At 39.5% G+C, this 23,150-nt stretch overlaps 1 protein-coding gene across 4 annotated transcripts in view; it reads right to left on the reverse strand.

Annotated features, from left to right (window-relative positions):
- LOC137952259 (nuclear-pore anchor-like) overlaps positions 1 to 23,150 on the reverse strand; it is a 90,348-nt gene that overhangs the window by 24,724 nt on the left and 42,474 nt on the right. For 2 of the 4 annotated variants that reach the window (XR_011112205.1, XM_068799371.1), the window contains exons 15-34: positions 22,676 to 22,819; positions 22,434 to 22,538; positions 22,172 to 22,285; positions 21,996 to 22,074; positions 21,864 to 21,907; positions 21,704 to 21,777; positions 20,994 to 21,096; positions 16,042 to 16,176; positions 15,823 to 15,921; positions 15,653 to 15,694; positions 15,506 to 15,559; positions 13,981 to 14,160; positions 13,771 to 13,860; positions 13,390 to 13,440; positions 13,127 to 13,210; positions 12,976 to 13,050; positions 12,691 to 12,875; positions 12,493 to 12,595; positions 12,056 to 12,172; positions 284 to 376 (exon numbers count right to left, since the gene is read on the reverse strand). Coding sequence is in view for 3 of the 4 variants with exons in the window: in XM_068799371.1 (XP_068655472.1) it covers positions 284 to 376; positions 12,056 to 12,172; positions 12,493 to 12,595; positions 12,691 to 12,875; positions 12,976 to 13,050; positions 13,127 to 13,210; positions 13,390 to 13,440; positions 13,771 to 13,860; positions 13,981 to 14,160; positions 15,506 to 15,559; positions 15,653 to 15,694; positions 15,823 to 15,921; positions 16,042 to 16,176; positions 20,994 to 21,096; positions 21,704 to 21,777; positions 21,864 to 21,907; positions 21,996 to 22,074; positions 22,172 to 22,285; positions 22,434 to 22,538; positions 22,676 to 22,819 (1,971 nt within the window). In the remaining variant the exon portion in view is untranslated. The remainder of the gene's footprint in view (positions 1 to 283; positions 377 to 12,055; positions 12,173 to 12,492; positions 12,596 to 12,690; positions 12,876 to 12,975; positions 13,051 to 13,126; positions 13,211 to 13,389; positions 13,441 to 13,770; positions 13,861 to 13,980; positions 14,161 to 15,505; positions 15,560 to 15,652; positions 15,695 to 15,822; positions 15,922 to 16,041; positions 16,177 to 20,993; positions 21,097 to 21,703; positions 21,778 to 21,863; positions 21,908 to 21,995; positions 22,075 to 22,171; positions 22,286 to 22,433; positions 22,539 to 22,675; positions 22,820 to 23,150) is intronic. The other 2 variants (XM_068799372.1, XM_068799373.1) reach the window with 2 other exon arrangements.

Raw genomic sequence — 23,150 nt, forward strand, 5'->3', positions numbered from 1 at the left:
AGGAAACACAAACTAGGCCTCAGTCGACACACATTTTGTTTTGATACCACTATTAGATTGAGCCCGATCCCACCCTAAAACGACTAACCACTTTGGAGGTCTATTGTTCAAACTTATAACTTGATCATTTTTCTTAACACTTCCCAATGTGGAACTTCTTCCCACTTAACACCTAAAATATGAGTTCAATCAAAGTACCAATAAATTAAAGGAAATGAATACCAAATAATAAATTGCAGTATCATAATAATATTGCCACAGGAGCTAAATGAACGAAGCACACCTGTTTATCTACCTCTTCATACTTCTTCTCTACCTCACACTTCAGTTTTTCTAATAAGGCTTTTTCTGTCTCCCATGTTGCTTTCAGAACATCCTGCAAGAACAGTCTCATATATGCAAATTAAATCCAAAGAAAACTTTCAAAAAAGTCACCAGAAAAATGAAACATTAAATAAGCTTCCCATTGATATTTCAAATTTCTGAAGTAGTTTAGTTCATATGACACGGATGAATCCTTACAATAGCCAGGTGACCCCGTCTATCACTTAGAACTTCATATTGGAGTAGGTTGCCTCAGAAAAAAATGCAATGAAAAACTAACTTACCAGTTGGATACTCCTCTAAGAAACAATCATCGGTTGTAAATATTATCTATAATGGACTGTGAATGAAAAGAGATAATCGAATGATAGCCAACTCTCCTTGGAGTCATTTACATAAACACTTGACTGTCAACATGACAAAACCTTCCTATTAAGTTGATAAACTACTTTCACAGCAGACCAAGTAAAAAATGCATGTTTTAAAAGTACGAATGACCTAGGGAGATCAATAGGTTTATGCACACAAACTCAAAGTTTAAAATTTTTTGCTCATTAACACAATGAGAACTTTCCGAATAAGAAAAACACCCCCAAACTTCAAATATAAGCAAGGACTTTTCCGAATAAGAAAAACACCTCCACACTTCAAATATAAGCAAGCATACTATCAATCAATCAACCACAATTAACACAATGGTATTTACGTGTTGGTCTCAAGATCCCTATCTAATGTGGTTTTGATGATAATAAACATTTCAGGTGTTGCACGTGATGCCATTATAGTAGAAACTTTACCATCCCATGGATGTCTGATTTCAGAGTTGGGCCAGATTTTTTTCTAGAATTCGCCATTGACCTAGAACACATTCAATCTCTTTTTCTAGAAGAGAAAAAATTGGAAACACAGATTTTGCATGACTGGTAGGACAGCACACTCTTTACATAAATCTGCAGAAGAACTCAACAGCTCATCAGTAATATGATATCTAAGGTTATCTCATCATATGTGTATAGTGAGGTAACTCGGTTAGACCTGTGCTGCAGAGGTAACAACATGAAAGAATTTGGTGTACCTGTCGCCCTCAGCCAACCATTTAAATCTTGTGCCATAATTCTGTTAGAGAATTCAGTGGAGAAGAGTGACCTTTGTTCTTCAATGGCATTGAGGGCAGTAATTTGAGAGAAGAGGGAGTCCTTCTAGGTTGAAGTGGCAGTACAACTCTTGGACCAACGTCTTGAGTATTGATTTGAGGTCTCTGAGCTTGAGTGGCAGCTTCCATCCCACGGCCCCCATCAAAAAGCTCCTTCCACCATCCTTGAACCAGCTTGTCAAAGTCATCCAACAGCTGGGCATTCTCAAATCAAAAAGTAGAAGGCCCCAGCTGCCAAACATGATGTCTAGCTGAACAGACCAGTGGTCAAAAGTGCCTTTGTTTGGAGACATCCAGGAGTGGGAAGGGACCAATTCAATTTGGAAAGAGTAGAGTGTGCTGACCATTGCTCCAGGTATAGGATTTGCCAGAGAGAGTTATCTCTTTCATCCGCTCCCCTTATTCCTGCATTAGGGCCCTAAGTTTTGTTTTTTTTAAATGATGATGATTTTATTATGAAGGAAAGTAAAAGAGTACATCAAGGGAGGCTTCACCTAACAACAAGAGATTGCAGGGAGAGACCATATTTGGCACATAAATCAGCAGCCGAATTGGCTAATCTAAGAACATGGGACCAAGTACAAGAGCTAATGGAAACAATATCCATAATATCAAGAAAAAACTACCAGTGACGCCATGGGGGGAAGGAGGCAGTGGAGCACCAGCCAATGACGACTTTGGAGTCACCCTCCATGATCAATGGACCTTTGAAGCGAGCCTGGTAGATGCGAAGTCCGTGGAGGCTAGAGAGCTTAGCAGTGGTCGAGTCCACAACGCCGAGAGGACCAGAATATGACATATTAGCAGTTCCTCCAGGACCAAAAATCCCCCCCCCCCCCCCCCCCCCCCCCCTGCGGCCAAAGCCAGCCAAACCTGGGTTCCCGAAAGCGTTATCGTCAAAGTTTAGCTTGTAGGGGGGGATGGACATCTGAGCAATGATCTTCCAGTTTGTGCGGAAAGGGGTACATGATTGACAGCCAAATACTTTTGGAGAGTGAATCTAGGTAGAGGCCCGTAGCAATGCAGAGCGCGAGGTACGATTAAACCGTTTGGAATGTAAGCAACGCAAACAGCTAACAAAAGCATACCAAGGCTAGGGAGACAAGTGCCAAATGAGAAACAGCACATGATGCTCAAGTCAGGGGGGATGCAGAAACTGAGGCCCATGCTGTCAATCATAGAGGTCCAAACCTTCAAGGCAAAAGCACAATGGAGGAGATGGTGACTGATGGTCTCGACTTCCACCCCACAAAGGGAACAAAGAGGGTTAGGAGCAGTGTTTCCACGTCTGATAAGATTGTCAGCAGTGAAAATCCTGCCAAAGGAAATTTTCACCTTTGCAAGAGCCAAGAGCCTCAAAGCAAAAGCAGCCTGTTGAGGGACGGGAGGCTGTGTCCAACCAATAAGGTGACGATAGGCCGAGGAAACAAAGAAGTGTTCGTTGTCATCAGGGAGCCAGATCAGCCGGTCAGTCGCCAGGGGTCGAATCTAACATTGTCCAGACTATCAATCATATCACAAGCAGCTATGGCCTCCACATCAATAAGGCCTCATCTCAGATGAAGATCCCATGTGCCGTTCCTCCATGCATTAGAGACCGAGAGGTCACGACAAGAGGTGATCTGAAAAAGAACTGGGTGTGACGAGGCAAGAGGACCATCGCCCAACCACCAATCCATCCAAAAGCGAAGGCTAGAGCCATCCCCAATGAAAAATCTAAGCATCATGAAATGTGGCAAATAGATGAAACATGGCCTTACAGATAGGAGAGAGGTGGCATCTGTTGCTATCAGTTATCCATCTATCACCAAGACGCCGAAGCTTAGAGGCCACCATAGGCTTCCAGGAGGCTCCTGAGGGGGAGCTGAGTTTCCATAACCATTTAAGGAGCAAGGCTTGATCCATTTCCATGGTGTGTCTGATCCCAAGATCGCCCCAAGGACTTCGGCATACAAACATCATCCCAACTGACAAGGTGGTAACGGAACTCAGTGCCAGTGCCATGCCATATGAAACGTCTCTTTATCATGTCAATGTGCCGAGGGCATGGCAGGAAAGAGAGAAAATAGTTTGGGATACCCGCAAGGCACGAATTGAGGAGAGTCAATCTGCCCGCCTTAGATAGCATCCAACCCTTCCAAGTGGACAATCACCACTCAAGCCACTCAATGACCGGAGCCCATAATCCCATCCTGAGCCGATAGCCAGTAAGAGGAAGACACAGGTAGTGAGAAGGGGTAACTACAACCGAGCAACCCAGAGTGTCTGCCATGTGCTGAAGAAGGGAAGGCTCAATATAATAGTCTATGATGGTTTTCCCCCAATTTACCTTCTGACTAGAAGTGATCTCAAATAGGCCAGCCTTAATGTTGTAGATCTGATCAAGCGTGCCAACACCAAAACAGATAGTGTCATCCGCAAACTGGAGCAAGGGAATGTCAAAGCAACTCTGGTAAAAAACGACCTCAAGCCAACAGATACTACGAGCAGAGTAGAACATAGATGACAGGTGCTCATGGGGAGAGGGGGTCTCCTTAATGAATGCCACGAGAACCCTGGAAGAAACTGCAGACTGTGCCATTCAAGAGCAGAGAGTAAGAAGCCAAGGAGATGTAACTGCAAATCCAAAATCTCCATCTGTCTCCGAAGCCCATGAGCTGCATAATGTCATCTAGAAGGGACCAACTCAACCAATCAAACGCCTTCTCGAGATCGAGCTTGAGGACAAACCTCAGTAAGCCCAGTTTGACAAAGTGGTCGATAATCTCGTGAGCCGCCATAGCTGAATCGAGGATGTCCCCACCTCTAATGAATGCACTCTGACCCCTGTGGATGATGGTGGGAAGAATAACTTTGAGACGATGAGCCAGGATACGAGCGATGATTTTGTAAGGAATTGAGACAAGGCTGATCGGTTTGAAGTCATGAGGATGCTCAACACTAGCTTTCTTAGGTACCAGGACAATAAGAGAGGCACCGACACTCTTGAAGATGATTCCATGAATATAAAAACTGCAGATCATGGAAATAATGTCCGATCTCAAGGTAGGCCAGCAGATTCTGTAAAATTCCCCGTTGTACCCGTCAAGCCCCGGGGCCTTATCTTGAGGGAGACCTAATACCGCATCTTCAATCTCCAAATCCGAGAAGGGAAGCTCAATGAAGGCCGCCAAAGTGGGACAAATCAAAGAGAAATGGAGCCTAGTCAGGCAGGGGCGATGGTGGCGCTCCTCTCTGTAAAGATCTGCAAAAAAACTAAGAAGAGCGTCAGTAATAGAGGTCCTATCCGAGGTTATTTCATGGTCGATAGACAAGGAAGTAACCTGGTTAGTCCTACGACGGGCCAAGGTGATTGCATGAAGCGGGCCTTTTGCTTCCACTGAATCCTTTCGGTGTGAAGAAGACTATGGAAATTGCATTGCAGGGAGATTCGGCTAGAGAATTCCGAATAGGTAAGGTCCCTTTGCTCCTCGATCACATCAAGGGTGGCAATCGAAGACTGTAAAGAGGACTTGTTAGAGGTGGCATTGAGGCGACGCTCCAAGGACCAAGACTTGAGTTTTTATTTAAGACGCTTTTGCTTGCGCGGGAGGGACTAGTCATCATAGTTGGGGTCTCTAAAGGTTCCCCACCTGGACGTGACGCTATATGTAAAGAGCTTGTCAGCCAGCCAAGAGTTATCAAACCTGAACAGGACAGGGCCATTTGTCAAGTTTGGTGTCGATCTGAATGGGCCAATGGTCAGAGCCAGCAAGGCTCAAAACCGAACCGCAAGTGTTCCCGTAGAGCTGGAGCCAATCACAAGTGGTAAAGAAGCGATCAATCTTGGACAAGATGGGAGGCCTCTGCCCATTAGATCACGTGAACATCTTGCCAGAGAGGCAAATCTTTTCCAACTCGAAGCTGCCAATAAAATCTGCGAACTGACTTATGGTGGTGGAAATTCTGGGATTAGGGGGGGACTTCTCACTGTAGAAGAAAATGGCATTGAAATCTCCGGTAAGAAGCCAGCAGAACTCCGAGTATGGCTATTTGGGATCCTCCCCCTTGTGACTGCATTAAGCTAAATTTTGATGGTAGTGTTATTGGATGTCTTGGGCCGGCTAGAGTAGGTGGTGTGTTTACAGGTCACAATGGAGACCCTATTCTTTCTTATGCTGGTCCGGTGGGCATTGCCGATTCTAATACTGCTAAAGTTAGTGTTCTGTTGTTCAACTTCCAAATCTTCAGGGATTGTCTCCATGGCAAGTTAATTATTGAAGGTGACTCGAAGACGGTTATTAGTTGGTATTCCAAAGACAACTTCCCCCCTTGGCAACACTGGCCCATCATTGATAGTATTGCTAACATTGTATCTTATACTCATTGTAATTGGAATCTCATTCCTAGATCAGCCAACTCTTTGGTTGATAAATTGGCAAAATTCAGAACTTCCCAGGAATCTCTAATTGTTTGGGAAGGCTTCCCTCCTTGTAAATTGCTCTTTTGAGCTTTTGTCTTAATAAAAATCAGCATCATTTAAAAAAAAAAAAGCCATGGTATGGGCCAGTGCGTTAGAAGATCGGTAAGCTCAACCCAAAAGGAGTGACGCTCCCAATATCGGGTGGGACCATAAACACCAGCCAGACCCAAGAGAAACCAATGCATCTGTCACAGAGCTTGATTCCTATAGAGTGGGAGCCGATCAAATGATCTAACACCTCAACCTCAAAGTTGCTCTTTTTTGGGTGACCTTCCAGCCTAACAGGCAACTTCCAACATCCACTTGCAAGTTTCCTTGTCTTATTTATTTTTCTAGTCTTGAATAGCCTCAACAAGGGTTCTATTTTGTTGATTCTTTTGAACAATTGAATCACATGTCCTCTTCCTTGGCCTACCTCTAGGTCTTTTAGTGGTTATTGTATTCTCTTTGGAATTGTTCCCTTCAATATCCTCACTCACCAAAACAAAGAGGCTTCAGAGACATGCATTCAAGTTGGATAAGGAATTCAGTAGGGTCAATGGAGGGGCCACAACTTGTTGGACTGTTGGCATTCATTCTTGGTACAGGATGAGGGTCAGTAGTGGTGGAATGGGCAGTATTTATTTCTGGATCACTGGGAGATGAGGGTGGAGGACTTGAGGTGAGGTGGTTGTGGTTGGAGATAGGGGTAGGCATGGATCGGGTCGGGGTCGAGTTTATCAAAACCCAAACATGAACCCGATCCCCGACCCTGAAAAAAAACCTGAATCATCAAACCCTGTCTCTGCCCCATCCCCATAAACCCGTCTTAATCCTGACCCATATGTGGTTCAAGTCAACCTGTATGAGTTGCGTGATTTCGATCTGATGACTCGATGTAAACTCATTGTATTCTTCCTCGCATTCTACATTCACTAGCTTTGGCCTTCACCTTCCGTCCAATGGAAGCTGATTCGATGATGATGGAGAGGGCAAAGGAGAATTCACCTGCATTAAGGTCCGGGTCGAAGTTCTTTTGCAATAGGTAGGCAGGTAAAATTCAAATTCTAGCATATTCTAGCTCCTACATACAAATTGTGTTGGGTTGATCTCAAATAGACTCCTGAATTGCTGGGTGACAGACTAGAAGACCTCTGCTTGCCACAACTCCAATGGTAGATTGAAGATCCTAAGCCATTGGGTAAAAGCTCGAGTGGAGTTTGAATTCTTCCATAACTCCACAAAAATAATATGGTAAGCTGTATGTAGTTCGGAGACAAAACACAATGGAGATCATGCTGACAGGATAGGCAAACCAGCCATTCATTTGTTCTTGAAAGTGATATAGCTAGAATCCAGCTTAGTTGGCAGATGATGGATAGCCACTATGCATGCTCACCAACAAAGTTTTGATCCCAATCCACAGTCATCACAATCTAGTTAGCGAAATATTTCCTCTCATTTTCAAGCAAATGCACTGAGATGGCAACCATTGGAGGGCATCTAGTTTGGTGATGGCGTGGGTGGAGGAAGGGAGTAAGGGTGTTGGGGGTGTCAATTGGGAAGCAAGTGATGGAAGGGGTGTTGCTAGGTTCTCAGGTGGTAGGCAGGTGATGGAAGGAGGGGAGTTGGAATAGAATGGTGTGCAGGGTAGTAGATGGGGTTGGGCAAAACAGATTGGTTTAAGTGGGTGATGGAAGGGGGAAGAAGGATTGGAATGCCTGAACATGCTTCCAACTGAAATTGCAGCCATAAACTGCAGGAAACTAAAGTCGTGCCAAGAAAACAGTGAAGCTGAGTTGTGTATCTCTTAGCAGATATCTCTACTGAATGGGAAAGAGTTGGTTGCACAATGCTTGCATCAGCTGAGAAATGAAATCACTCAAGTCTGAGATAGGAACACAAATGAAGTTTGGACCCAGATTGTGTGGAAATCCAAAGTCCAATTCAACACCTGAAATTGCACGCTTCTAGCTTCAGCACTTTCTGCCCAAAGTGGAGGATTCTTGAGTGTGAGTACCAGCTTGGTCCACCATTGGAGCATCAATCCTCATCCTAGTACTTCTATTCACTTCTGAGCACCACCTTTTATCTTCAGCCTCGTCTTCTGAAGCACCAAGACCACCATCCACCATGAGCACACCCCAAGAAACAGCATCATACTCAATAAGTTTGCCTCTCTCATCAATCAAGCTTTCCTTCCACTCGATTCACACTTTCGGGCTCTCTCACCTCTCCCTCTCCCTCTCCCTCTCCCTTGTTCTATTCTTTTCAGTGTCTCCATTCCACCATTATTCAAAAAGAAAAGCCAATCCAGATAACTGAAAAATAGTTAACAAGGCTCACTTAGAACAGAGACTCCCTATAGATGAAAAGAGAAAAGAATAAAAGATTAATAATTTAGGAAATTAAATGGTGCTAATGCATCATAGCAGCATGGAGGCTACAGTATACAATATTTAACTTTCTCTATGTATACTATACCTCATTAAAATTGAGGGGTGCACTTGAGTTAACCCTCAACATTTTCCTCTCAACTTTCTTTCATTCTGCATGTGATAATTTTATTGAGGCAAGAGAGTATTACAAGTGGCAGCCCTCAGTGAGAGGGTTCACTACTAAAGCACAGCCATTTTAAACAGACAGAATGGAGAACAAAGTCTACCAAAAAAACAAAGAATGAGAAAAGAAAAAAGCCAAAGCACTGATCCACATGTAAGAAGCGCTTACAATCTGATCAAGTCATTAGATTCACATACAAACAGCTAAGGTTTTACTTTTTTCCTCTTTAAATACAAAAAGCTCATTTTTTGTCTATACCCTTTCTGATCATGCATGTCAGTTCAGAATTTAAAGAAAAAAAAAGAGTTAATAAATTGGAGGCAGAGGCAAAATGGTATATGAAACAAGATAGCCACTCATTGGCTACGTGAGTGAATATTCCATGCTCTCTTTTGTGAGACCTACCAACTGAAGTGAACAGAGAACTAAGGAAAGAAAGACAAAAATATATAAAGGACTGAAAGGGTGAAAAGGGTAAATAATTAAAAAGTCCAATATCATAAAGAAAATGTAAGATTTAAGAATAATTATGATATATGAGAATCATGGAAGAGATTAGGCACTATTTTACGAACCCCAGTTGTGTCCACGCTTAGGTCATATTGACCACAAGGGATTGGTTAAAAGAGTGGAAGAATTGCCACTCCATGGGCCTAGTAGTAGGATAGAGTCATAGAAAGTTTAGTCAATTTAGGAGTTTAGGTGCAGGAATCAGTCCAAACTCAATCATGGCAACACCAGAAGCCCACAAGAGTAAGAAGACTTGAAGAGGAAAAGGAGCACATCGCCAAGAGTCCAAGAGTGGAAACCTTGCCTTCTCCATGAAGTTGAGTAAGGACCATGCATGTAGAAGTCTAGCTTTAATCCCACAAAAAATAAAGAGCAGAAATTGCTCAAGAAATCGGTCTAAAAATTGTAGGCTCTGTGGGAGAGGGTACTATTCTGTGCGTTGAGTATAACCAACTCAAGTGTGTGAAGAGATCTTTTTTTTTTTTTTTTATAAAAGTGATAATATATTAACCGAGTAGAAAAATTACAAAATAAAAGGGCTTCCCATTACAACCATCGCAGGGAAGGAGGTCCCTTGTTTACCAAGCCCGTCAGCCAAAGAATTGGCAAAGGTATTAATCTTTGATACTACTTTCCATAACAGCCACCTCCACGAGTCACTCCTTCCACATAAAACTCCCACCAAGTGAATCACTTCACCCTAGAGTTCCCTTAGTTCCATTTTACCCACAATATCCTTCCACCTTTTTTCCTCTTACGCCACCCCCCCCCCCCCCATCTTTCCCTATTTTATCTCTCCATCTCCCCTCTCTCCCAAGCATCCCAAATCTTCAAAATACTTCATAGCCTATCCTAGACCACGTCTAAGTCCCACAACCTATTTAAACCCCTCACCCTCTCTATAAACACACAAGTCCCTCATCCTAGTCTTTTCTCTCTCTCGAGTCCTCTCTCTTCTCTAAACCCCAACCACATTCTCTCTCTATAGCCCAGCCAAAACCACTCCCCTTCTAGTAAACCTAGCCTTTGCCTACCCTAGACCCTCATTAGATCCCAATCAAGTCCACTAACCCAGCCTATCATCTCTCTCATCCCAACACTCAACCAATTCCCAAATCCTTAATTCCACAATCTCACAGTCTTAGCCTTCCATTCACAAAACCCATGTAAAAATCACACCTTCCCTACATGCACCACATCCAAAAGTGTCCCCAACCGTCAGTTCTAGCCATCCAAGCCTTTCCATGACCCTGAGATTGTAAATGATATGTCTGTCATAACTTGGGTCAAAATACATTCTTTGATGACCAATAGCATTCGAGAAGTAGTATCTTGTGGCGACCATCACTCTTAAGACTTTGATGACCAGGTCCCCTCCTGCTGGCCACTTAAAGCTCTTTTTTTTTTTGGAAGCTCAATTAGCAACCCTAGCCCCTCCAACTAAGATCAAGCTGCATCCTTCTCTCCTTCGATGCTCACTTGGACGAAACTGATTCGATCACAACCAAAGTTTATGTGCTGCTTCATGGCCTCAACGCTCATAAGAGACACATCACTGCCCCAGTATGTGAAGGGCGACTCGAGAGTTGTGATATCATTGGCAGACGGAGTCAGCAGATATGCTTGGAGATTTGAGCAGCATCTCGCTCAAATAGAGGCTTTATCAGCTTCTTCGTAGATTTTGTGGAATCATATGCTTCATTCAACAAACACATTGGCAGATCCTTATGCTAGAATTGTTTGCAACCTACATTAGTTCTTGATTAAGTTAAAATGAGATTTTCTTTCCTCTGGTTGTTGCTTGTTAGCTTCTTACCAGCCATTTCTTGTCTCACTTTTCTTTCTCATAAATTTCTGCCATTCCAAAAAAAAAGGATCAAAATGCAATAGTGAAACCATAGGAAGAAGAGAAAAGAGAAGGAAAAGATTCATAGGAGGAAAGGACTTCTTTGCGAAATTGATCTGTACTGCTCCAAATATTTCTGAAGATTAGAAATTGTTTCCTGTTCTTAAATTTTCGACCTAGCAAGTAGAACTAGATTCAGTAAGCTCTATTCACAGTCTATGTTCTAGAATGAGACAGCTAAGAAGTGTCCTGTTGTTGAATTTCTATGTCTAAAAAGGGGTTTCATAAGTAACACAAGTCATCTCTTGCCTATTGAATGAAGTTATTAGATAAACTTATCCTTTAGTTTCTTTCTCTTTTTGCTATTTGTCTTAATAGCTGAAACCCCCCTACTTTATGTTCCTCAAGTTTTTTTTTTGTAAGGGTTACGTCCCCTAAGTTTTGCCCATCAAACTTGAGTTAAAATAATAGGTTCTTGAATTGGTAAGGACAACTAGGTTAGCCACACACACTACAAAAATACTTCCAGTTTTATTATTCCTTGAATTTGAACTACCATGTTGCATCAACAACCCAATGCAAACTTTAAACAGGATCCAAAATAGGATTTTAAAGGGAACTCCTAAACATAATTGAAGTTGTGCTAGATGGCAACAAGACTCTTAGAATAACAAGACTCATATTCCTAGCCACATAATAACTCAAGTTAAATGTGCTCAATGCTGCAGAGCTCTCAATGATCATGAATCAGGTCAGAAAGTTCAACAAATAAATAGATACCCCAATAATTTGTAAATTTGATTCCCGTCAATGTAACATGAACCTTTGATCAAAATGGGGTTTCCTTACAATCCCTTGCTGTATCTGGGATGCTCCTGTAATTTTGTTTTTGCTCTTTGAGCTTTTTAATAAAGCTCATCTTCTTAAAAAAAAACAGCAACCTTTGATCAAACAACAGTATATGAGAAATAAAAAGGACGCCCCTACCTTAAATTCTTTAGAGACTGATTTATTTTGAACAAAGAGAGAAGAGAGAAAAGAGAGAGAAGGAGACAGAGAGAAAAGAGAAAGAAAGAGAGAGAGAGAGAGAGAGAAGCACAACCTTGCCCTGCGGGGGAGAGGCAACTGAACAATAACCATAAAAATTCTATTTTTTTTATGAATTGTCATCTTCCAGAAAATGTAAAATCGAATGATACATGGTCCGAAGACAACTTACGTTTTCCTTTTTTCGAGCATCTGCTAATTTACGCAGCTCTGAATTTTCACCTTGCAGTGCTGCGAGTGCCTGTGAAGTTTTTGCCAACTCTTGAATTGTCTCTGATTGGAGTATAACCTGTAAATATTGTGACATCCATGAGCTTGTTTGTCTATTTTTTTTCAAATCAATCCACCCCATAAAATAGTGATCAGAGAAATCAATGAAATTTGTTTCATTATCAAAGCCTTATCCGTATCATGCATCTTTGTAATATTCTTCATTTAAGGAGACCTACAAAAATAAGAGATCCTAGTCCATTTTTAAATTTTATTCTACCCTCTTTATAGAAAAGTTTTCTATTTATTAAAAAAAATGAGAAAACAAATGATGGTATACACAAGACATGCTAATATATACCAAAAGAAAAATACAGGACTATTGAACAATTAAATGACCTGTCTTTCATAGTTATCCTGAGCAGTGCGCCAACGTTGGTGCTCCCTCTCCAACTCTTCTCTGAGAGATGAGATTTGCATTTCTAACTCCATAAGCTGGGATCTGACACAACCATAACCATTAAATGCCACCAAGGTCAGACATTTCCACAAGAAAACTATTTTCAGAAATGATTTTCATAACAGCAAATGACGTACATTTTCTTAGAAGTTTCTTCTTTGAGATGGTTTATTTCTGATAATGCAGAAGAGAGATTTTCTTCCTTCTCTGTAATGGTAGAGGAGGCTTCTGCTATCTTGGAAACAACATCTCTTTCAAGTTCAGTAACCCTTTTGTTAAGACAAACAACTTCAGCCTCTAGTGAACTCTTCAGTCTGTCTGCCTGAGGAAGAAAACAGATTTTTCATAATAATAAAAAATTCTATTACATTACAAAGCAGAAAACAAGAACCTTAAAGTAACAGGGATTAGATCAAGCATACTTCAGCCTTGAAGTTTTCATGAGCAGACTTAATCTGTTTCAATGCAACCTCGTTGACTTGCGCAACTTCTTTATACTGCACGCATTTTCCAGTTATCAACTCAAGCTTTATTGCTTAAGCAAATTAACTCCGTACAAAAGTTAAAAGCTACCTGAAGCATGTGATCCTTGTTAGCTTGAGCTTCCTTCTTCATCATTTCAAGTTCTTCTTTTGCTTTCTGCAAGTCTGCAATAACCTAGTGGAAGAAACAAATGATAAACTTAGTGTTTCTCATGAAAAATTTAAACTAATCATATTAGAGTTCCTAGAACAGACAGCTGAAGGCTATATTTAGTTTTAACAGCTATGTCACAACTATTTCAAAAAAAAAATAGCTATGTCACAAAAAGATTAACCTAACTGAATTTTACCCACCTCATTTGTACAGTACATTGAAAGGTCAGATCTGCCATTAACATCCACAATCTGACAAGGAAAAATAAAAAGTAAACATCAAGAGTGCAGAAAAGAAAGATTCAATATATTTTTTTTTGCTAAAAGGACCTGAATATTGGTTTTAGAGAAGGAACAACATGTTCCACAATAAGAAAAGCAATCTTTGCAAGCCAACAAGGTCTAGGTTAGATCCAGAAAACTACCCTAACCATTAAGAATAGTAGCCAAATTTTTAACCAAAAAAAAAAAAATAACTCACTAGAAATTTTCATTTTTTGGCTAGAAAGTTAACATATGCTTTACTAAGAGACTGATACAAAATAAGCAGTGAAGCAGAAATTCAGTTTGAATTTGAGATACCTTCAGGTTGGGAGGGGGAGGACAGAAAGAAACAGGGAGTACCTTCCTCTCAGAAGATTTTATGCTTGCTTCAAAGTTTGAGTAGCGAGCCTGCAACACCCATTGATTTAGAAACATAAATAATGTTATACTTTTTTTTTTGAAGGAAAGAGTGAATATTCAATAAAACAGGAGAGAAAACCTTTGGAAGATAACTGAATGAAAAAATACCTCAGCAGCTGCTGCCCTGGCCTCAGCAGCAGCAACAGCACATAATGCATCTGCTAGTTCCTTTCCTAGTTGTTCGACTTGTCGCATAGCATCTTTAAGTGTTTGTTCCTTATCATGTGTGAGAGTTCGAACCCGATCCCTTTCTTCTTGAAGCTCCTTTTTAGCTTCAGCCCATTCTCTCTGCATAGAACAAGAACATCACCATTTTCTTCATGTTGTTAATTTTTTTGAAATGGATCCCTAATCATGTTTTTAATACTAGTGATAACCCAAAACAATAAAAAATAAAAATATTACATTTTTTTTTTGTAGTAATCTCAGGAAATCCAAAAATTAGAAGTCGCTAGCAGGCAGACTTAATAATCAGAACAGAACAAATCAATCATAAAGCCATGCATAATCTTTCAGCATTATATGTTACTTTATTTTTTCCAAAAACCAACTTAACCTCTTCCAGTTTAATAAACCTTTTAAGAAAATGAGAGGACAACAGAGACATAAAACCAGGTTCACCTTTCAGCTTTATAGATTATCACTCTTTTCATTTAACTGATCTTTTCTTTAACCGAAGGACAAAAGGGTCATAACAACCCTACAAGCTCTTCACCAAACCACAGTCCAACCCAAATCTAATGCGGGCAGGGGTGGGCATGGATTAGATTAAATGGGGAATCCAACCTGACCTAAATTAGGCAGGGAAAGGGTTGACCCCTTACCCCGTGGCAGGGATGGTGCAGGGGGAAAAACCCAGAGGGGGTTCAGGGCAGAGACAAGCTTCGCCAACCCAACCTATGAAAACTCAAGCCACAGTGGTTTATTACGAAATTAGTCTTCATTATTTTAAAAACTACATTAATAATATTTTTTAAAAAGAGATTCTTCACTAAAATAAATTTTCATAATTGCATAAAATCATTGTAGGCTTTGTTTAATTTTATGACATTTTTTCATCTATTTCGTATTTTATCTCTAGTTATACATTTTTTCAAAACTTTTATCATTCTTATAAAGGTTATGTTAAAGAATAACTGAACCGTGGACCAACACGGGATGGACCAGGGGTGCAGGGACAAGAGGCTGGTGGGTAGAGAAACAAAGAGGGAGAGGGGTTGAGTTTCCAAACCTATCACAGGTCTCTGTTGCGACAGGTTTTAGAGTCATATTAGCAGGATGGGTTTGATATTAAAAAACCCAGCCATGCACACCCTAGATGCAGGGTTTTTTCCTAACCAAAGTCACAGCCTGCCTAGTTAATTTCTTCCCTGTACCCACTAAAAGCAGGGTGACACTGGAAAAGTTTCCAATTCAACCCTCCCTGTTGACACCCCAACCAGAAATCTACAAGAATTAATGGTGACCAGAAAACATCTAAAATATTCACAAAAAAAAAAAAAAAAAAAACTAAACTAATGACAACTGTTCAAAATACTGCAGGACATTCAAACATGTAAATGCAGCTTTAGTTCCACTAAGCACTCCCACTTCAATCGGGAATCTCTTCGCAGTAGTCCTGAAGAAAACTTACTTCAATTTGTTTCACATACTCCTCCTGCTTTCTCCTTTCCATAGCTCTTGCTTCCTGAATCATTGGTGTATCAGCAAACAGCAGACATGTTCAACAAGAAAATATTGGAAATGAGACCACCACATTAGTAGGAAAATGTAAACATACCTCACGAACATCAGCTGCACTTTGAATTGTATCAAGACTTGCCTGCATATATGAAGTGCGGTAAAATATACCAATAAAAAACAAAAAAAATAACTCATATCATCTGTTTTCTCAACTTAATGGTGAATAAAAATTTAAATCATATCTCCATGGAAGAATAGACTTTTCACCTGAAGGCGGTGGACCCTCTCAGTCAAATTACGAACTTCATCCAAAGCTCTTTGTTCAGATGTTGCCAAAATATCCTTTTCATGTATCAGAACAGACATCTGTTGGGTGAAAGAAATAAAATAAATAAGATGAAACCTTGCATGAAATTTTCTGTGGATACCATAACCTTAACTTTCCATTTTCCTTTAAATTTTAAGTTCATTCCCAGTAATCCTTACCTCCATAGATAACTTTCTGGAGAGTTCCTCAGAGGCTAACCGAGAATCAGCACTATCTCGGAGTTTCTTCTGATAATCAACTATTAACTGGGAGAACTCCACATTTCTAGCCCGAATTCCATTAGTTTCTTTTCTCTGGTACATAATATATGTTAGAAAATCCACAGAAGGGCAATATCATTATTTTTCACTTATTATAAAGTCCAACAGCTATACTATCTTGTTCTATGTGTTTAGTTTTGTCAATAGTTCAATTTTCATGTAATTTGAACAAGTACGTAGAGAGATAAAGTGGTCTTTCAGAACTCTATAAAAGACCTGAGGGTCGAGCTCCATCCCTAATCAAAGCTATACCAGTGCTCTGAATTCTTCGTTTTTTCTCTCTTTCTCTCATACTCTAAAACCCTAAAGTTCACTCTTTTACATATTATAAGAGAATTAGATCTTCGATGGAGCTCTCCATTCTTCTCCAGTTCCTGCCATTAAAGCATGGGATTTCAAAGAAAGGGGATTTTCCAAAATCTACCTTGGCTGGTTGGCCAAAAAACTGAGCTTTTGCCTATTGAGCAGTTCTGAAACTATTTACTGCCTCATGAAAGAATATTGAGTGAAAATCACTCTTTTTTGGACAATGCGACCCCAGAACTGGGTCCTCTGCACGTCATCTTGGGCTCCACCCTGTTAGACCTAATTTCTTGGATCTCTTTCATGGCTTATGCAAATCTAAGTGCATAGAACTGGAATTATAATTCTAACAGAGAGTTTTTTAATGAAATTTCTCCTCTTGTATTGTTGTGCAGCCCATTACTGGGCTCAAACTAAATACATCAGCCCAAGAAAGTTGAGAAATTTGTGGAATTTTCTATGTACTACCTACAGAAGCAAGTAAATTACATATTAGGGTAGATTGGATCTTCCAATTGGTAAAAAACGTAATTTTTCTGAGAAGTGGGGCCCACAACACCTGTGCAGTATTGTTTTGTGAGGTGTTTTTAGGGCTGTTTAGAGTCCATATTTGCAGTATACATGGCAGACTTCGGTGTGGTTTTTACCCTTTCGAGGGACTCTGGAAACTCATAAAGGAAGGAGACTATTAAAATTACCTTAGAGAGAATGAATGGCTAAAATTATCTGAGCTGGTCATGATCAGTCAAATTATACTTAAAGGCTAAGAATAAGTTAAAATTCATTTGGGATGACCCTCCTGTCCAATGAATGACGACTTGGAAACTGAGGATAATCAGGTTATGACCTGGCTACTTACCAACTTGGATTCCGATTTATGTAATCAAGTTATGAATTGTGACACAGCTAAAAACATGTAGAACTCCTTAAGAGTCTGTTTATATTCAAGAAAGCAACTTGTCACAAATTTTTGAACTATATGCCAGGATGATTAACCTCCAGAAAGGTCAGAGGTTTGTCACTGGATATTACAATGAGCTGATTAGTATATTACAAGAGATAAGTGTTCTCCATCCAGTTACTACAAATGAAAGGGAAATAGAAAACAAAATGGACAGGTGCATATTGCAAAAAAGTTTGGATGGTTTAGGACCTGAATTTGACTCTACTAGAGCACAATCATTGGCCTCCGAAGATGTTCAGTCATTATCCATAACATATAGCAGAATACTGCAGAGAATGCAATTGTAGCCTAAAGAAAATAAAGATGCGACCAGCATTTCTGTATTAGCACTGAACCCTCAAGGTTCCTCAATCCATCCAGGGACAGAGATGGAAGCACTAGAGGTAGAGGAAGAGATAATCAAGGAAGAAGAAAAGGCAAAGGTGAGACAAGGCCAAACAGAAAATGTGCTCATTTTGTGGTCATACAAACCTTTTCCTAATGAGTGTTGGAAAATTTTGGTATGGGCCAATTCTTTTGTTCATGAGAGCACTGAAGCATCTCTTGAGCCTCCTATGCATGTTGCACGTAGCGCAACTGATTGAGCACATGGCACAACCTCTTCAGCATTTGTGACTCAATCTTTCACTCCAACAGCCACACTGGCTAATTCAGGTACATCTGCCCTCATTGTGCAACCATCATTCACATGGGTTCTTGACTCGGGAGTTACTACCCACATGTCAAAGTATGTCCTCTTTGATTTCAGATTTAAAAGAGCCAACTACTATGAAACAAGTCACATTGGTTGATGGATCTATTTCTCCAATACAAGGAATGGGTACATTGGTTCCATCCACCTTTTGGTCACCTCAGTTTGTCCTGTTAAATCCTAAATTCCCTCTCAATTTATTGTCGGTAAGTCAACTTACCAAATCAAATGAATTGCTTTGTAACCTTTTATCCTTCACTCTATGTTTTTCAAGATCTTACAACGAGGAGGATTATTTGTTCCACGCATGAAAGAGGCGAATTATACTGTAGTCATTCACCACAATCTTCACAGACATTGCACTCTACAGTCCCTGCTCTAAAGTGGCATTAACGGTTAGGTCATCTTGATTCAACTCTTTCCTGCATTTCCTTCAAATCTATCCTTTTAGTATGACTCGTGTCATTTCGGCAAGCATCATCGAACATCTTTTCCACCAAGTCAATCCCAAAGCAGTCGTTCGTTTGATCTTATTCATTTTGATGTTGCGGGTCTTGTCCAATGCCTAATAATTTTTGTTATAAGTACTTTCTTTCGTTTATTGATGATTTCAATGTATGTACTTAGTATCTACTACAGGAAAAATTTTAAGTATTTGATATGTTCAAACTTTTTTATAATGAAATAAAGAATCAGTTTGATACTTCTATTCATGTACTTTGTACTGACAATGGTCTTGAGTTTATGAATCAAAAGTTTGACTTATTCTGCCAAGATCAAGATATTATACACCAGTCTTCGTGTGTTTTACTCAGCAGCAAAATGGTGTTGTTGAACGTAAAAATCGCCATCTGTTAGAGGTGGCTCCTACCACGCCTCTCCATATGCATGTACCGAAATCATATTACGGTGATATTGTCCTCACTACTTGTTTCCCCATTAACCGAATGCCCTCCTCAGTTGTTGATGGTAAAATTCCTATACAGGTGTTATTACCATCGATGGACTTATTTCCGTTGTCTCCTTGTGTGGTGCGTATGTTTTGCACATGTATTTGGTACCTGCCCTTCAAGAAGGTGTTAGAGAAGATACTCATTATCCTTTGTTTCACTTTGTGTCATTTGATTCTCTTTTTGACCTATAAAAATAGTTTGCTATGTCCATTGTCCTTACATACTATTCTTGTGTTTGTGCAGACTGCACTTTCCTCTCCTCAGTGGAAGATAGCTATGAATGTTGTAATGGAGGCACTACTGGATAGGGTCACCTAGCAATTGTGTGACCTGCTCGTCGATGCTACAATTGTGAGCTATAGATGGGTATACAATGTGAAGTATAAGCCAAATGGATCTATTGAATGGTACAAGGCTCGATTGGTAGCCAAGGGTTACACACAGACATGGGATTGAAGTGTTTGAGACATTTTTTCTTTTGTTGCCTATCTATATTTGGTTCGGATCTTGATGCTTGTCGGAGTCAATCAGAGGTGGCCATTGTGTCAACTTGATATTGAAAATGCATTTTTGTATGGCGACTTAGCTAAGGAAGTCTATATTACCCTCTTGGGTGTGTTGCTCAAGGAAAGACTGACAAAGTATGCCGACTAAAGAAAGCAATATACAGTCTCAAACATCGTTGGGCATGGTTTGAAAAGTTTAATCAAGTGGTCATGTCTATTGGATTTATCAAGAGCCATTGTGACTATTCACTCTTTGTCATGAGGAGATCGTTTAGTATTGTGGTAATGCTAGTATATATAGACAATATCATATTATCTGAGAATGATGTACAAGGCATTGAGGAGTACAAACACATTTAGCAAAGCAATTTCAAACTTAAGACTTGGGGTCACTAAAATATTTTGGGATGTTGAAGTAGCTAGAAGCAATGCAAGTCAAGTACTCACTCAGAGGAAATATGTCAAAGACATGTTACATGAGTATGGATTGTTGGGTGCTAAGCCTATTGAGACTCCTATGGAGGTTGGGTATGACCTTCGTGATAACAAAGTGATGAACTATACGATAAGACAATTATCGTCTGTTAGTTAGAAAACTCATATATGCTACTGTCACTTGTCCCTACATATCCGTTGTTGTAAGTGTTTTTACTCAATTCATGGAGTGTCCTCTCAAGGTTCACCTAGAAGGAGCCCAATGGATCTTGAAATATCTGAAAGAGGCACACTGAAAATGACTTTTTTAAACCTCGCAATCACATGAAGATAGAGACCTTCTCATATGCTGATTATGTCAGATCTAAGCTTATTTGGAAATCTAACACAGGTTGTTGCATCAAAAAAATCTATTGAAGGGCAATATTGTCTTTTTTCACTTACTATAAAGCCCAACAGCTATACTATCTTGTTCTATGTGTTTAGTTTGTTTTTTTTAGGAAGATATAAGTGTTTAAGTGGTTTTTAAGTGAGAAAGGGTATTTCTGTAATTTTTATTCAGAATTCTATAAGAGAACTCGACCCCTAACCAGAACTATTCCAGTGGCCTGAATTCTTCAAACACTATAGTTTGCTCTTCAATATAAAATGCACATTAAACTTCAACAGGAGGTGCATCAACAAAGAACTAGCCTGGCCAAACAACTAGAAAAGTCTCCAATTAGGAGTAACAACAACCACCAAAACATCCAAGAGCAGCATGAAAGGCGCCTTCTTAATATGATTGGTCACTTACACTACAAGAACATATTATCAACCATTAATCAGATAGCTAGGATCATTATGTGGGGAACAGAGGTGGCATTCAACATGTCATTTGAGATCCTATGGTGTCTGCCAGGCACATGGTCAATATAACCAAGAAAAAGTCATTATGTTCAAAGAAAAGAAGAGCTCATTATTACACTTAAAAATAAATATATAAAAAGAAAAAGAACCTGATGATCTGATTCCTTCATAAACCTTTCCAACTGTTCACGTGCAAAATTTGCTTCCATAATCAATTTATCACGCCCCAAACGCAACGAAATAGCTTCATTCCTAACCAATTGTCCAAACATGAAGCAAACAGTACTCAATTAAAAAGCAGAAATAAGAAAGTGCAACCAAAACGTAGAAGAAATGAAAAATGAAAACTATCAATTTCCTGAAAGCAGTTGCTTCATATTTAAGACATCAAGTACAGAACTCCCACAACATGGTTAAAAGTTGATCAAGAACAACCAAAAATAATAAATAGAAAATAAGATACAAAACAAAGTGAATACATATTAATACAAAAAAAAATAGCAACTTCAACATGAATTCTGAGTCTCTGCCTACAAAATTAGCAAACCCATCCTTGTTGCAAGTTCATTTAACAAATTTTTGCATCATAGAAAATCTGTAAGAGAAGCTTACAACAAAGAAATGATTATCATTTTTAAACACAGCAGAATGAATAAATTTCATAAAAATGTGTGAAGAATGGGTAAACATTAAAAAAAAAAAAAGCTTAAAAAGCAAGTTTACTTGCATGATGCAAAATGGAAAAATAGGGAGATCCACCAGCAAAATAGTTTTCGTCAGAACTCTTTATTCATATGAAACCTCAAACATATGTCGATATGAATGCAAGATGGAGTTGCAAATGAATAGTATAATCCACCTTAACTTTGCTAATTCCTCTTCAAGATTTCTAGCACGTTCTACAGCTTGCTCATGGGCCTTTTTTGTCACTTCCTAAAAAATTATCAAAAACAGAATCAATATCAATTATAGCATCAAATTGGCATATGCAGAGAAAAAGTTGACCTCAGCATACTTACATGAGCACCCTCAAACAAAAGCATAAGATCCTTCTTCCCATCTTCTTCATGAATGATGAAAAAGTAAGTAGGAAATAATGGAGGTACAAAGGATAATAAGTATAGATTTTCCACAAAAGAAAGGGAGAAAACCTGGCAAAGCAACACCAGAGAGAGAATTGGCAGAATGCTTTTTAAGTTCTTCTTCATACAATCTTTTATACATTGCAACCTATTCAAGACAACAAGATATTATTTACAGGTCTTTGGAATCAGATAAGAACACGAGGAACTCAAAGAAACAAGTTTTGTTTCTAAAGCACACTTACAGAACTATGAAGTGCTTCCATCATGTGTCCTTGTTCCTCTGACTTCTGTAAAACAGCTGCAACTTTCTGTCTGGCTTCATCATTATGCTTCCGGAGCTCATCTTCAAACTTCTCCTAAAAGCTCATAGTACATCATCAGACGCAGCTTAGGAAATCACACCAATATTGAACTATTTGAACCTCTATTTTGAAATAAACGCACCATGCTAGAACCTTTGTTTTACGCCAAATGCAATCCATTACACTTAACAGCTGAACCTACCCTTAATTCTGTATCTCTCTGGTCTCTGTGGTCAGAAAGACTGCGAACAAGGCTCCGTAGTTGGACATTCTGTTCAACTAGCCCATTGATATCTTTAAATGTTAACTGTTTCAAAAGTAAAATCCAAAATAAGATCCAAGGGTTTTGCTGACTTCCAGCACAAGATGAAAAAATAAAACGAAATAGAATTAACTAATTTTTTGCATGATTACATGAAGTAAGCATCAGAAGATTTTACTTACTAGCCGCTCTGAAATTATCTTCTCCATTTCAGAATCGCCATGTATCTCCAGAGCATCACTAATAAGACAACCTTCAGCACCAACTACACTTGTACCTCCACAGCGAATTTGTATATCTCGACATTCTTTGAGTAGAACTGTCACCTGATAACCCAATTAGTGTAAAAATGTAAATAACTAGTAAGTTGTACTATCAAATGGAGATCATCCCATAGAATACCATAAAAAAGAATGAGCACTATCATATTCTGAATTGCAACCAGTGTAGCATTGTATAATTGAAGGTTAAAGGAAGAAGGATGGAGAAGAAGAGAAGTGACGAAGAACTGCCTTGAGAGATCGCAGTCTCATTTGTTGGGAAAAAGCTCGACCCCAGGATACACTTTATTTCTCACTTAAGTGATTGAACAGACAAAGACCATAATACCCCTCATCGCTTACATTAATTGTACAGCTGATAATAAGCTGAAATAAG

The sequence above is a fragment of the Aristolochia californica genome, unplaced genomic scaffold (genome assembly GCF_029961685.1).
Source record: "Aristolochia californica isolate CCGP_79_NKW_82.1479 unplaced genomic scaffold, dmAriCali1.0.hap1 SCAF_15, whole genome shotgun sequence".
NCBI lineage: Eukaryota > Viridiplantae > Streptophyta > Magnoliopsida > Piperales > Aristolochiaceae > Aristolochia > Aristolochia californica.